General features: G+C 34.3%; 4 protein-coding genes across 4 annotated transcripts, besides 2 other annotated features; 2 read left to right on the forward strand and 2 right to left on the reverse strand.

Moving 5' to 3' along the window:
• Positions 1 to 4159: part of a mobile genetic element that runs on past the window's edge.
• On the forward strand, positions 339 to 1118 carry TVAGG3_0503140 (KilA, N-terminal/APSES-type HTH, DNA-binding family; the record flags this gene model as incomplete). Its single annotated transcript, XM_001297456.2, has 1 exon — positions 339 to 1118. The coding sequence occupies one exon, from the start codon at positions 339 to 341 to the stop codon at positions 1116 to 1118; it is 780 nt and encodes a 259-aa protein (XP_001297457.2).
• Positions 1606 to 2481, reverse strand: TVAGG3_0503150 (protein of unknown function, DUF4106 family; the record flags this gene model as incomplete). Its single annotated transcript, XM_001311689.1, has 1 exon — positions 1606 to 2481. The coding sequence occupies one exon, from the start codon at positions 2479 to 2481 to the stop codon at positions 1606 to 1608; it is 876 nt and encodes a 291-aa protein (XP_001311690.1).
• Positions 2518 to 2964, forward strand: TVAGG3_0503160 (uncharacterized protein; the record flags this gene model as incomplete). The annotated part of the gene is made up of 1 exon (XM_001311688.1): positions 2518 to 2964. One exon carries the CDS (start codon positions 2518 to 2520, stop codon positions 2962 to 2964), a length of 447 nt encoding a protein of 148 aa, XP_001311689.1.
• TVAGG3_0503170 (protein of unknown function, DUF4108 family) lies at positions 2981 to 3400 on the reverse strand (the record flags this gene model as incomplete). Its single annotated transcript, XM_001311687.1, has 1 exon — positions 2981 to 3400. One exon carries the CDS (start codon positions 3398 to 3400, stop codon positions 2981 to 2983), a length of 420 nt encoding a protein of 139 aa, XP_001311688.1.
• A 3265-nt stretch (positions 4160 to 7424) lies between the features above and the next one.
• Positions 7425 to 15557: part of a mobile genetic element that runs on past the window's edge.

The following is a 15557-nucleotide window of genomic DNA, read 5'->3' on the forward strand; positions in this document are numbered from 1 at the left end:
TCTTGACAAAATATTTACGAAGAAGTCATGACAAAACATTTACGAAGAAGTCTTGACAAAACATTTACGAAGAAGTCTTGACAAAACATTTACGAAGAAGTCATGACAAAACATTTACGAAGAAGTCTTGACAAAACATTAATATATAAAATTCATGAAAATTCAAGAGGGTAGAAAAGAGGGTAGAAAAGAGGGTAGAAAAGAGGTTAGATATACCCATCTACCCTAAATTATATTTTTATTGAATTCAGCAACAAATTTCATGAATTTCCTTAAGATAGAAAAAATAAAGTTAATTTTATTTTTTTTATTTTTTTATTTTGTATGTAAAGACAGATATGTCAACAACAGAGAACACAACAACAGTTATAGTCCATGAAGCTATAAATGAAGAATATGAGTGGGTTCAGTTTAACAAACAACTCCGTCTCATTCGTTCGGTCAAAGACGATATGTACCAAATGCAAAGTATTTTGACAGCATGTGCTACACCAGATACCAAACACGCAGACGATTGGTTTGAATTAAATAGCACTCATGAACTCCTCAGTGAGTTTGAACATGTAGAACTTAAAAAGATGTACCAAGACAGACAAAACTTACCATCACATCTAAAAGGTATATATGTTCATAAGTTCCTAGTTAGTTCAATAGCAATGTGGGCTTCACCTCGTTATGCAATCTACATACTTATGCTACTTGACGAACTTTGTACAAAGCAGAGAGAAGATATGATGAAAGAAGACAAAAGCATTCAGAAAAGAATACCACGTTCGGTACCAAAAGGAAAGGAAAAGAACTATAAGTATATGATTTATACTGAAGAGATGGAAAATGAAGAAGACAGAGATATGGTTATGTTGCATTTAGTCAGAAGAAACAACAAAAGCTTTTACGACCTTGCTAAGATTTACAAATCTGACAGAAATTGGTTCTATCGCGAAAACTTACCGATTTCAATGACACCAAATGAAGATGTGAAACAAATAGTTCAAGATACGTTACCTCAAACACACTATGATATGAAAGGTTGTACAATTCTTACCTTCAAAGAAGACTTACCGCTACTGAAGGAAAAAATAACAGAGTATTTTGACAACTTCAAACAAGTAGGGTAGATGAACCATTTATTTTTCAAGCTTGACTTCAGATGGCTCAAGTAGCTCAATTAGGTAAATTGCCTCGTCAAATCCTTCTGGCATTCCGAGTCCTTCCATCCGACATTCCAAGTCCTTCCTTCCGACATTCCAAGTTCTTCCCGACAACAGGAAGAACTCTTCCTTCCGACAGGAAAAAATTTTCCTTCCAACTGGAAAAAAATTTCCTGACAACTGGAAAAAAATTTCCTGTTGTTCGTCCGTAAACCATTCAAATTTTCGAAAATTGAGAACTTTTTGGTCGAACTTCAGGAAAAAAATTTCCCGACAACTGGAAAAAAATTTCCCGACAACTGGAAAAGTTTTTCCTTCCAACAGGAAAAGTTCTTCCTTCCGACAGGACACAAACGAATGTCCGACGTACCACCAACCGAGTCCATTCCAAAGCCAGAAGAACCGACAGCCCCAGCACCACAACAGACTTACTAAGACTAAACACTTACATTTTTCAAGCTTGACTTTTTACAATTTGAACTTTGTTTGCGTAGATATGAATTCTGAAAGAAGTATGAGGGTCTTGTATGACTTTGTACCTCCCCCATAGTTCATGTCTGTCAAACTTACCTGCCATGGACTCTTTCATAAGTTCCATGAAATCGTCTTCGGACAATCCGGGGAAGAGTATAATATCAGTAAGTATTCTCTTTACATCCTTACTTAAACTCTTGGCTGTCTGTACACAAATGACAACTGAGATGTTAAAGTGTCTGAGCTTCTTAAGAATTCGACACATGTCTTGTTCTCTGTTCTTTAACAAAGGATGAGAAGCAAAGTCATCTAAGATAAGAAGACATCTATGAGGGTAGGTCTTCCAATCGTAAGATTGCAATTTCTTCGAAATGTATTCTATCTCTTTCTGTTTGTTTCTGAAGTGTTTCTTCTCTAATATTCTCTGCATTTCCTCATTTGGGTCTTTAAACTTAGAATTGACATACTCATTTATAGCATTGTACTTCAAAACTCTTCTTTGGTACTTCTTTATCCAATCTAACAACTCAGAGTCTTTTATACATACTAACTTAGACTTTTTTATAATATCTTTGAACGAATTGACGGTTTGGTCAAATTGACCAGAAGTACTACAAATGACTACTAACTCATAGAATGGGTTCTTCTCATCTAGTTCTTGTTGTTGTGCAGCCATTTTAAGATAAGTGAAAGTCTTACCCGACCCAGGTGGTGCGATTAGACCTGTTATACCATTCTGAGCAAATAAGAACTTGTCATGTATAGGCTTTATCTGAGCATTTTCTAACTTCCTCTTGTTCTTGTTTAAAACATTCTCAAATTTCTTGTCAATGTCAGCAAACTTTTTTTCTAACATATTTTTAGAAAAATTAAAATTTTTATCTTTTTGAAAATGTCTAGTGATTTCGCTATCTATATTCGAGACAAACTTTTTGACAGCAAAACATCTGTCGACCATAAAATCTTACATAGTGTAAACAAGAAAGGTGAATTTGTTCTAAAGTTCTGTTTCTGGGAATATGACAAGAACCATAAAACCTTAAGCAGAGAAGTCTTAAAATTTGTCAATGACAGACTTGTTGACAGAGATGACACCGATTGGAAAGATGAAGTCCAACAAAAGTTCTTAGAATGCAAAGAAGACACATGCGCTGTTCTTGAAGATGAAATAGAAAACAGAATAGATGAGCTATTAAAGGACAAAGAACTTTTACAGAAATATGGTTCTGAGAAATTTGACATAACTCCACCAGAAAAGAAGAAGAAGAGAGAAAAGAAGGAAGGGAGAGTAGAAGAGAAGAAAGAACCAGTTCCAGAGAAGGGGAGATATGACATGTAAAAATAAAATTTTATTTTTAGAACATTTCTGGGTCAATGTCAATGTTCTCTTCCTCTTTAGGAGCAAACACTGGTTTAGACTCTAATAGCTTCTTACCCAATTTACCTTGAACTTCTACAACTTTAGACTCATAATATTCATAGTCGTCTGCTTTCTTTGGTTCATAAGGTATAACAAGTTTGTATGCTTTGCCTTCTTTAAGGTTTGAAAACCTTCTGTCAAAACTTTCTTTGACTGTTAACAAACCTTCTATGTCTAAGTCTTCAAAAGTTGCACCACTTTTTCTAACAACAGCAAACTTAACTGGTGCAATGTTCCAAACTTTGTCAAATGTAGACTTTTCAAAATTATAGAAGTAAACATTCAAATATGCGAATGGAGCTAACTTATCTTTGACTTCTGTCATGTACTTATTTACTGAGATGAATTTTGCCATCTTTTCTATCGGATAAAAAAATATTTTTTTTAAATTTACTCAAAAAATTTTTCTTTGTATATACGCCGTTCTGTATGTCTAAAAGATTTTGACATTTGCCAAGAATGTTCGTTTAGACGCTGCCATATAACCATATTCTTGACAATATTGTTTATATTCATCGTACAATGACCTTTCATCTAAACACTCAAAGTCGCTTTCTTCTATGAACAGTTCATATACACTCTTGTTTGCTTCTAACAATGTTTGTCTCTCTTCGGTATATGGAATTTGTCTTGGATTGAACTTTGAAATATCTAATGTCATGAAATATGAGAACAAGTGGTTGTAAAAGTTAGATGTTAAGGTTTCTGCTAAGTCGTCAAAATATTCTGTATCTTGCATATGAGAATCTGACGTTCTGACAACTACATATCTTCTGTCAGAACTTTCTAACTTCATCGGAACAGCATTGTTTGAAACCATAATGAAGTTTGCAACATTTTCACAAACTCTTTGGTCTTTATATTTTCTTTCAACAACTCCAACTTTGTCTGTTATAAGACTCTTCAAAGCATCTGAGGTTTAAAACGGGCTTTGTTGTATCTATAACTGTTTGAAGTTCGTTACATACTGATAAGTTTGCATATTCTCTATTGAAGAGTTAGAAATTTAACCGGCAGATGTTTTCGTAAGTGTGGTGCGGATGAGTAGGGTTCGAATAGCCCTCCTAAACAGTTTGCATAAGATATCTGTAAAGAAAGTGTTCTTACCTGTTCCTTAGTTATTCAGGCAATTATAATGAGGCAGTTTCATTTAGCACTTGGATGTTTGTAAGCATGTTTGCAAACCAACATGAAGATATTAGCTCATAGATGCTCTTTCGTTTCCACATTGCATATAATTTCTTTGACATGGTCTAGAACCAAGCTTCTATAGGATAGTTTTCTTTGCCATTTCTAGCTTGTTGCGTATTTATATCCCAGTGAAAGATAGAAATAGGAAGTTTGGAGAAGGTGTATAGAACTATTATACCGACGAAACTAGAAAAAATCGTCTAACTTTGACCATAAGATAATCCGCAAGCATGACTAACATCTTCATCGCCCTTGTACGACTTTTATTTTCTTAAGTTCTGTCTAAGCATCTGTTGCTGAAACTATTAAGTCGCTCTTGGTTCTTTGTTAAAGACAACAATCCGCATTTTTCATGACATAACCATTTCTTGGGGCAGAGTCGTACATAAAGTGACTTAATACGTTTCAAATTCTCGACTGCTTTGTTATATGTCTCGAAAATGGACAGCATATTTCTGAACGCTTGGAAGTCATAAAAATCTGAAAGCGTTCTATTGGCTGTACATTTTTATAAAATGAAAGAAAAAATATTTTTTTTAATTCTTGACTTCTGTCTTGTTGTGGCATTTGTTTTTGCGCATTTGTTCGCATTTGTTGCATTTGTTGTTCTTGGAGGGCTATATTGTTGTTTTGAAAGTTGTTCTTGTAGTACAAACTTTCACCAGTTTGGCACTGCTTCCAATTCGAACTTTCTGCCCGTCATTGACAAAGTACCATAGGACATAAAAAGTTTTTACAGGAAGCAAAGTTTGGCGTCAACTAAGAAAGGTTAAGTTTATGTTTTTGCTTTTTAAAGTTGTTGAGTTCACTAAAGCTGAAAACTCTGCATCGAATGAACAATAGGCAAAACCAGCAAGAGAAAGTGTTGTTTATACGCATGAGTATCCTTTTGGTCATAGTAGTTTTGCTGTCGACCATTGGCGAATAAACACTTTGAACCTAAGTTTTGAAACAATATATAAAAGAGGTGTACTTAAAGTGCAATGGGAACAGACAAAACTTGTATGACACCTTTTCTGTTATACGGAAACTGTTGGTAGTAAAAACGGCAGATATAAGTTTTGTATTATAGGCTCATATCGTTTAATAACGTCGGTCGGACATCCAACACATAACTGAAAGACCTGCTGCTAAGATTGCAGCACATGTTACATCCCGTCCCGTGTAAAGTATTAAATAAGTCAACAAAACACTGTTTGTGGTATAATCTGAGGAAGTATCTCCAAAGAAGTATGTTTTTTAGGCATTTCACAACAACAAAGTCTTCTGGTGTCAAAGAGCAAAACAGGCTTTAGTCGTCATCCATGTGTTTAAAGTTAGTTTACAATATCGTCCTTGAGGAAACTTTGTAAGTTGTGTTATATGAATTATACTGAGCTCAGGGTTTTTAGTCATAATGAGTATAAACCACTATGTCTTCTGCCATTTACTTTACAGCAACTAAATTTTTAATGAAATGTTGTGTCGTCAAATATTTTATTAAACTGGGTCTGGAACTAAATATTTTAAGTTGCAAGCGTCTCACCATCCCTTTTCATAACGTATATCTTGTCATGACATTATATGAAACACCACAGCAAGCAATGTCGGGTTCTATTTCTTTGAATGTTTGATAATCGTCTGCCCTCTGTCAAAAGTTATGCAAATAGTTCCTTTGCAAAACTTCATGAGGTGCAATGACATATGAGTTCACTTTTACAGGTTGTGTTCGACAAGTTTAACCATTATACCTAAAGCTTGACAAATCTTCTCGCTGAGTTTTAAGTTTGTCTTTCAGTTGTTTGTAGTCAATTTCGAATTACTGCGCACAGATTTTCATCCATACTTCGGTATGTTGGTTGTTCTTTTCGGATTGTTTGCCATCCTTGTCCTCGTAGATGGTTGGATCCCCACTTCAATTTGTCACTTATGGTTGAACTTTGGGACTGGTTTGTTTCTGAGTTGGATGAAATTTAACTTCTCACATCTGCGCAACCGCCATTAAACCCTTTTGAAAGCACATTACCGCTTCCTACTTTTTCGGAATGACAATTTACTTAGAAATAAAAAGATGGACGTATTCGAGTATCTCTTTCGAATTGAAGGCAGAAAACAAAGTTTACACCACACAAACATACGAAAACATTGACCCAAGAATAGTTTTCTTTAACTACAAAGCAATTGTAAATGTTAAAGAATAGCAAGTTCTCGTTTGGCCTGAACATAAATATTTTCAAAGCAAGCACGAAGAAAGTTGGTATAACCGAGATGGTGAAAGTTCTTGACGTTGAAACCAAAAATATAGCAAACGACAAAACTGACACCGCGATAACTTTCAAAAGGTAACGTTTATCAATGACAAATTTTACTGTCAAACTGGCGTAGCTCGTCAATCGATTTGATCGGAGGAGAAGGTCAGTTTCAAGAACAACCTTACTTGAACGGTGCTGCTGGGCCACGAAATCTGCCCTCGACTGGAAGCTGTCGTTATACCAATCTTTGAGGAGCCCGCAGACAGGTTTCAATCGAACGAATCTTTCAAAAGAAGCATCTTCCGTGAAAAGTGCTATTGGTTTTGTAAAACTTGCTTGTTGCTTTCCAATTCATTTGGAGCGTCTCTGTCACCTCGGAGGTGATATTGTATTTTGAAACTCGTAGCGCAACCAGTTGAAATACCACCCATCAAAGTCCTTCTGAGTCAGCAAATGGAAATGCGCAACCAACAAGTTGAAACGGTCTCGCATTTTTGTAATATTGAAGTGTTTTGAGCTCCTGTATGGGTCCCGCCTGAGCCCCCGCCAATACTTTACATATCGGCATAATTAGAACTTTGCATTTGCAGGGTAATGGTGTCTGTGAAGTTGTTGTGTAAAGGGTTGCCATAGGGCATCTAATTACTAAGAGTGTTTGGTATGACGCTTCTAGTTAGATGATTAATTATCCCTTCTAACTTGTCATAATGACATTTATTAAGGTATTGATTGTATTAGTTTCATATTTTTCTTTATTGTTATTTTGCATTTTTTTTTTGCTTTAGAGATATTTTAGTTCCGTCAGCTTTTATAGATATATTTTTGTTAATTATATTCATTAATTTCATTACTTTTTACGTTTACCTTTTCTGTTTGTTGTCGTACTAGCTTTGACCTTTTTTACGAATTGCTAATGGTTTGATATTCTTGATATGGTGTGGGTAGTTGTTCTAGTTCTTTGGTATATAAATACTTTTCTTCCTTGTTTTTGTCCCATAATGAATTTTTGGGTGTATGTTTTTTAAAAAAATAGTGGTTGAGATTGTAATTGGAATGAAATGGTTTCAGTTGGTTTTTTGTAAAGTTGCTCTTGATTATTTTAAGTTTATGAAGCGTTAATGGATACATATGTTGTTATTTTAAAGTGGTATGGGTAGTGGGTTATTTTATGCTTAATAGAAATTCTGATCTCCGGTTCCTAAGGTTCATGGACTTTGTTGATGGTTAAAATAACTCTCTTGTGTATGTTTCTACGGGAAATTTTGGTAAAAACTTTAATTCATGGAAGTCTTTATTATCATTATCATACGCAAAGTTTGGCAAGGTTAAAATAATGAAGATGAGGGACAGTTTATCCTGCATTTTTCATTGATGAATGTCAAATTGGGGTATTGACGTCAGGGAGTGGTGGAGTAAATTGTAAAAAGTACATCGTAAGGATTTATTTTTGTTTTGATGTACACATTTTTTGTAAAAGAACCTTTATCCCTTACGCTCATGCTAGTCAAATCCGAATATTTGTGCCGCTTCCTTGACTTTCCTTAAGAGACCTCCCCATGGATGTTTTCGATATCTTTCAACTCCCATTATGTAAGTTAAAGATTTAACCAACTTATCAAGCCGTCATGTTATATATAGAGGCATATAATTTTCCCATACCCTGGGGTCATGTAATAATACAACATGTGTATATTTCCCTGCATTTCCCAGAAAATACCTGTTTAAATACTTTGGTCATCTGAGATTATCATTCTATCATCCCCCTGTCTATTGAACCCGCTGCAAGATTTATATAACCTCTTTGTTATTGAATTGAATGGTTTCCTTCCACTAGATTGTTCTTCCAGCTGAACCATGCATATGTGAAGGAGGTTTTCAATACCTATCTTTTGAAATCCATCTTCATTGACATGGTATTAGTGTAATGGATAAACTGTCAACATTTCATACCATCTACCACAAATAAAGTGTTTGGATTTATTGAATTCATAGACGAAAACAGTCTAATAGGATTTTAAATCATATATCTCATAAATCTATAAACATATTCACAAGAACTTTATTCATAAATACCATTGGAAATGTATCCTCCCCGATGAAATGTTGCATTTGTCTCACTTTAATAAGTAATTTAGTTCAATAGAATTATCCAAGAAAATTCAAAATGCTATCTGGTTGAAGACCTCTAACAATTCATGGTTGCATGATTTTACCATTTAAATTCTGTTGTAAATGTCATGTATTGATTTCGAAAATTCTTGTTAGATCTGTATACATAAGTTTTGTCGGCTTTACTAGTCTAACATTGCTAGGTAGTTCATTGTGTTGTCAAAGTTCTGGCCTGACCTCGTATTCATGACATTGTTATTTAAGGAGTTTAGTGTATCTTTTAACGCTTGTAATTGATTTTCTATGTGCACTTGAACCAAATATAGTTCAATATACTGTCGTCGCTCTAACAGTATTGAAGGATTATGGTGTATGGTTCTTGTCAGCTTTTTAATCATTAATCTTGAGCATGATTTAAATTTTTCATCTCCATGACTAAAATTACTACATCTAATGTATTTTCATCGTCGTTATTTTTCCTCCGAGTTAACCTTGTGAAAGTAGGGTTTACATATAATGCATCCCACCAGTCTTCTTCACCGTTCTTCAATATTTCCTATACGCAACAGTTGTGAAGAAATCATGTGTATGGTTTTATCTGCTTTTTATCGTACAATTGCTGGTATTCATGTGTTTCAGTCCTGACTGACCTTCATGTTCATACATTTACTATTTTTAGGAGTTTTAGTGTATCTTTTACCTGTAACTGGATTCCTAAAGGCACTTGAACCAAAGTCAAAGTTCAATATTTGTCGTCTGCTCTAACATATAAGGATTTATTGTATGGTTCTTGCGCTTACTGTCTAAAGAAGTTTGAAGTTCATTATATCGGATGTTGTGTTTATGAGATTTCAAAACTTGTTGCGGTTGCGTCAATAGATTCAATCTTGTCACTTTACCTATTTAGAATAGCATCTGTCAATAGTGATGTATTTGACCTTAACTCTCAACATAAATCTGGTTGCAAGGCTAATACACCATTAAACAAGAAAGTAGAGGGCATAAATGTGTCCGCGTTATAAGCATAATGTCTTGGTGCTTTGCTACACATTTCATACTGCTACAGTAACAGAGCTTATTATCTCATAACGTCTTTCAGACAATGTAATTTATATCGTTCTTTAATTGAACATTTTATTGTCTTCGCTCATGCACTTCGTGTTAATCATACATGGTAGTCTTCCTATAGCTGTTTCTGACTGAAGTTGATATGATGATGAAGCCGTGCTTTTTATCTGCTTTGTTCGGCTAATTCCTCATCTAACATCGCATTCACTTCTAATCAACTCTTCCCGCCAACTCAGTTAGTTATCATATAATTTTTCATTAATTACGGTAATTGGAGCCGTTATAAAGACTATATTCTGTTTTCGTGGTATTTGTAAATGATGAGTCAAGATCGAAAGTTATCTTTCAATCATTACGTCGCTGATCATTTAATTGAATACAATTCTTTTTCATTATTCGTCTCATTAGTTCTGCAATAATGACGATATATAATTTTATTTATTCTCTTCATATCGAGGGTTATAGAATGTTTTTGACTTGAATCATTTACTCCTCTAAATAAATACAATAAATTTCAGATACACAGGGGGTTTTTTAATGTTTGAATACCCGACAGTATCTGCAATGGTCTCTGAGCGTCTCTGTTTTGCATTCTATGCTTCCGTCTTACCCTGTTTTATAATCTCATACCATCAATCAACACAGCCATAACCGGAGGGTTTTGTTTGCACCTGTTCGAAATTCCTCTCGTTGATGTATGGTATATAAATAATTTCTTATGTGTTTTGTTAAAACATATTGAACCAAAAGTCTTTAAAACCTCACAACAATTTCCTGTTATCACTAATGTTTTCGCAGCATTTACAAGCCTCCCATCGCTTTTGACCCAAAAACGTCATATTGCATTTATTTCACTCTGTATATTGTCAATTCAGCGAAACTAACCACCCGCATTCGCTAAGCTAGAAATGAAATCAGTGGAATTCGAACTTAATTCCACCTTCGTTTCAATTTCCCAGAGACTCACTAACAATGAATTTCAAATAATTCTTCAGTTAAAATTGTTTCCCGATGTTATGTCATTATACGAAACTCACCGCAAACAGTTACGAATTCCAATTGTCGTTGATGCTTTATATTTCATAACCTGCTATTAATCGATAGTTTTTGGCTCACTTTCTTTAGAACGCATATGAACATTATGATAACTTATATGTATCGTGACTGAGTTAAAATTCAACTGCATTTCATTTCTAATACGCCTTTAATGATCCTCATTACTGTTGTACAAAAAATCACCCCCAACCCACCTACAATCTTAATAATTAATGATGTATGGGCTTCGCCTGCGCTTCGTCGAAGCTTCAGACTCAAGGTCGTCATTTAAGACGGGTGAGGTCGCACTGCAAACCGTGAGTTTGGATCAATGCTGTAGTTTGGTGCAGGAATTATTAATGAATCATACAGTCATTAAAATCATTAAGTGACGTAAATAATGTTGTCGTTTTTTTTGTAATTTCTTAGCATCTGTTATATATGTAAATTTTATTCTGTAGTTCTAATTAAAGATATTCGCACCAAATTTTTGTAAACTGTTTTGACAGCAGCTAGTTACGTTGATCGGAACTCTTACGATTCACGATCCTTAATAAAAGCTTGTACATGAAGTAGTGCTGTCAATTTGCGGATTATAATTCAACATATATTTAATGCTTCCCATAATACAGACTTATATACTGTTGTGTGTTTCTTCATGAACTTCACCATTTACAATGAATCGCATATAGTAGCATGGAGTTAAATAAAGGTTCACAATTTTCATAGTCCTTCATGATTACTTATTGTCTCCGTATTTCATCAGATAATAATCAATATATTTTCAGTAAAGCTGTGAAGAATTAATTGACCAAAAATATAACGTTTTAGCTGGGTCAGTTCATACGCATCATGCGTATCCATATTATGAAGAAATAAAAAATGTTGATTCTATTTGCCAAAAGTACAGAACAGAACGAATACGGGACAGTAAGAGCACAAAAAACTTAGTCTCAGAATGAAGCGCTTGCTTTCAAGTTGTTCGACTTCAACTCACTCATGCTTCCATTCTTATAACAGATGAAACAGATTTCATAGGAGCTGAAATAGATGGAAAGAAGCACGAATTCAAGATTTCAACAATAATGTAGAATATAAGATGAACATTTAGTGGGGATGTTAAATGCGCTCTAAATACTAACATAACAAGGAGAACGAAGACATAATTATGATGTTAAACTTATTGGCAGGAGTTTTGAGTTAGTTATGGAAGAGGTTTAAGATAACGAATGAGTCTAGAGTTCAATTGCTTCTGGGACATACATATTAAATTTTTGAAAAGTAGTTGACAAAAATGAGATGAAATCTGTTCATACGTATGTTTATGGAAAAAAACATTGTTTTATACTTGAGTCAAAATAGCTAATGTCACAGGTATTATCGGAGTAATGTAAAGTTCAGTAAATAATAAATTCTTCTTGTTTATGAAGTCAATTCATGTTCTTCGCAAACGCTTCCTGGTCATAGCACTCATATTTAGGTTAAATGGGTTTTCGCATTAGTCTCCATAATTTGAAAGACATGCAATTCAGACTGTTGACTTCAAGGAGGCGCTGTAAACTAGAAGGACCAGTGCGAAAATGACTGTTGAAGTAGACTTTATAGAAATATTTAAATGCACAGTTACAAGAGAAACTGAAGCAAAATCTATAAGGTATGAATGTATGTATTAGGTCATGAAACTTTGGGTTGTTGCTGTTTGATGAAACAAGAGTAGTTAATGTCATCAAGAGAACAGAAAGGCGTAAATGGGCGAGCGCAAGCGGCTTATATTGTGTTGAGGAACTGCAGCCAATCAATAAGATTAGGTTTGCATTATGAAGATGAGTTGATACTGTTGAAGAAGTTTTTGGATTAGATATCTATGAAGTTGCTTTGAATTTACTAAACATTTTGAAACCAAGCGCAATCTAGGTACTTTTTTAAACTATTCAACAGTTATATTGGTTGAAAGTTTGTATACTCGCTTCATATTTATACTTAAACTCAACTCTGTTCGTTCCTGGTGTTTTCAATGAATGCGGCTGTTACCTATTTCAATGAATGGTGGCTTTTGACACAGATGTTGATTCAGGTCCGAGAAGTCAAAATGGACAACATTGTCCCTGTTATTCGTGATATAAACTTTTCAAGGTCCTTTTTTAGATTATTTGGTTTTGCTTTAAGATTTGCAAAAGCTTCTTACGTCTTTGAGTAAGAATTTTGAGTATAACTGAAGAAGGTAATGGTCTACGTTATCTGAAGATTTGGTTTGAACATTTGTTCGGGTTGTCGTGGCTTCTCTTGGAAGAGATTTGTCAGTGGTGGATACTCTAACTTAACATCTAATGTAGTTAGCGTTTTGAACTGATGTTAAATTCACGCGCATATGTCTAGCCTCCGATTATTGGTTCTTTTTCTTTCAAACACTTGACGACTATAGTTCTTTATGAAATATTGTTTGCGTATCGTTGAGTCAAATGTGTGACTGTTGATCAATTGGAAACATTAACGGCACCAGCCTAAGATGGATTTGTTCTCATTTCAGTATAGAATAACAAACGCTTTAATAACTGTATGAAATAGAACTAATGACTCGACAAAGGTTGAATGTAAAGCTAACGAATGAAATATTGTTGCAATCACGACATTGAGTGTGGTATAAGATTAGAACTACTGAACAAAAGACTAAGAGAAGAAGCAGAAACACTGAACAAAGCTTGAAGCCTTAATTCTTGTCAATGATGTCAGGAGTCAACATAAAGTATCAGAAAGTTATAGAGTTTATCCTCAAAGGTGAAAAGCTTCAATTTAATGAACAGCTATTCTAACGATATCCTCAAAGTCTAACGGATGGGACGAAGTGACTGATATCGAATGACAGCCAAAATATTAAACGAAAGGCGACCAGAGATTGCATGGAAATTTTTTGACCATCAGTCATTTGAAGGTTAAACTTTAAACAATGTTGGTCCGTTTACCATGGAATATTTTCTGACTTTAATGGTATATTTCATAGATATGATCTCAGGTATGAACGAGGAGACGATGAGATGACTTATATGCTTCCCAAATTTCCAAAGGTAATGGTTATACCTGACTGTTTTTCAACTAGTTAATATATAGCATGTATGAAACCTTGAAAGATAAGAAGTCGTTATGAACGTTTTATGTATTAAGCAAAAACGCCAAGTTTTGCATAAGTTGCTAATTAAAGTGGTATGTCTGACTTTTAGTAAGAATTGTAGCTAATGGTAAGTCCAGCTTTGACACTAACCTTTTCCGGCGAAGTCGTCCGCGCAACGAGCAGAGTATTTGAACGGTACTTTTTGAAGGGTATTTTGAAAGTTTGTGACAGAATGTAGTTGAAGTCGTTCATATCGTAAACTCCTGAGTATTGGACGTATAAGTGTGTTTTGTCAATAATTTTTCCATTCTTCTGAAGTCTTTGGCATTCCTTGACTGTATAATTCAAGCGAATGGCATAATATTTCCTCTTACGTCGAAGTAAGTTGAAGAAATTCAATGAGTTCGCTATCTGGATATTTACGACAGAGTGCTTGGGAACTTTTGACAATAAATGTTTTCGCTGTTAGAGTACTAGAGTCTGAATGTTGTGATATAGATTTGGTCATAATATTGAATGCTTGACCATAAACGGCTTCTGTTATGAGTATTTGACGAATGAGGTTAAATTTGTCTTACCATGAACCATCTTTCCAAAATAGAAATACACACCATTTTGTACAGAACGAGAACTCAATCTTTCATGAATAGGAGATACATGTAGAAGGCAGTTAAGTTTGTCCTAGAGGTTTGTACATTCATAGTTTCATCTATCGTCGTATTAACTATGCTGTCATTTTATTACATTAAATTGCCGAAGTCGAAAATATTCAGAAATTACAGGTCGAGTCTAACTGAATCATGAGATAAGTAAAGATATACTATGAACACCGTTATGATGAAACAAGCCAAAATTCAAGAAAGTCAATATACTTATTGAATATCTAAGACACTGGGTATGAGTAATGTAGGAGGTAGAAAGCATATTGAATACAGAAATTAAGTAATTCCACAGAGGAGGACAATATCTATTGAAAACTTATTAATGTTTGAGATATATGATGAACAAAGAGCAAGATAAGTTTTCCCTTTGTGTGCTATGGTGAACTCAAGACAGAGAATGAATGAAAAGTTTTTAACACAAGCTTCAAACGGTAGTTGAGAGACAACACTGGCGGAGAAGGCACCATTAATTCAGAAGTTACACATAGCATATAATTTTTGATATACAAATCAAATAGATTTTAAAAGTCGTCTCTGCAAAGAAGTCAGGTTTTTACATTTAATGAAGCAATGTATATGAATTGAAAACTTCAACGCTATTGCATGGTAAGATAATGACGATTGCTTATTAAGAAAATCATTTAATTCAGTGCTCAAAGATGTCAATAGATGACCTTGTGGAAATGTTATCATCGAGTTTACAGTAAAGTTCCAGGATTTGCTTACAAGATTCGTAATTGGTGGTATTTGGTCTCGATGGAACATTGTTAAAAATCAGTTATGAATTGCTGAAGAATCTATATTATGTCTTTCAAACAATGTATTACGTCCCGCAAGCATTATAGTATAACAAACTTTGTCGTAAGTTTACTCAGTAGAAATAAAGAAGTTCATTCGAAAGGTAAACTATGAGTTTCTAGGATTTCATTGCAACCATAAGGTTATGGACAAAGATTGCGACATGGTATATAAGAATGTTTCTGACATATATAAATCCGGGGAGTTTAAGACCTACGATAACTTTGTTTCGTTAGTTGCTGAATGTGTATGGCAGATAAGAGATAAAGATAGAAGAGGTAAAATATGGAACGAACAGATAAGACCAACTGC

This window comes from Trichomonas vaginalis, chromosome II (assembly GCF_026262505.1).
Source record: "Trichomonas vaginalis G3 chromosome II, whole genome shotgun sequence".
In the NCBI taxonomy this organism is placed as follows: domain Eukaryota; phylum Parabasalia; order Trichomonadida; family Trichomonadidae; genus Trichomonas; species Trichomonas vaginalis.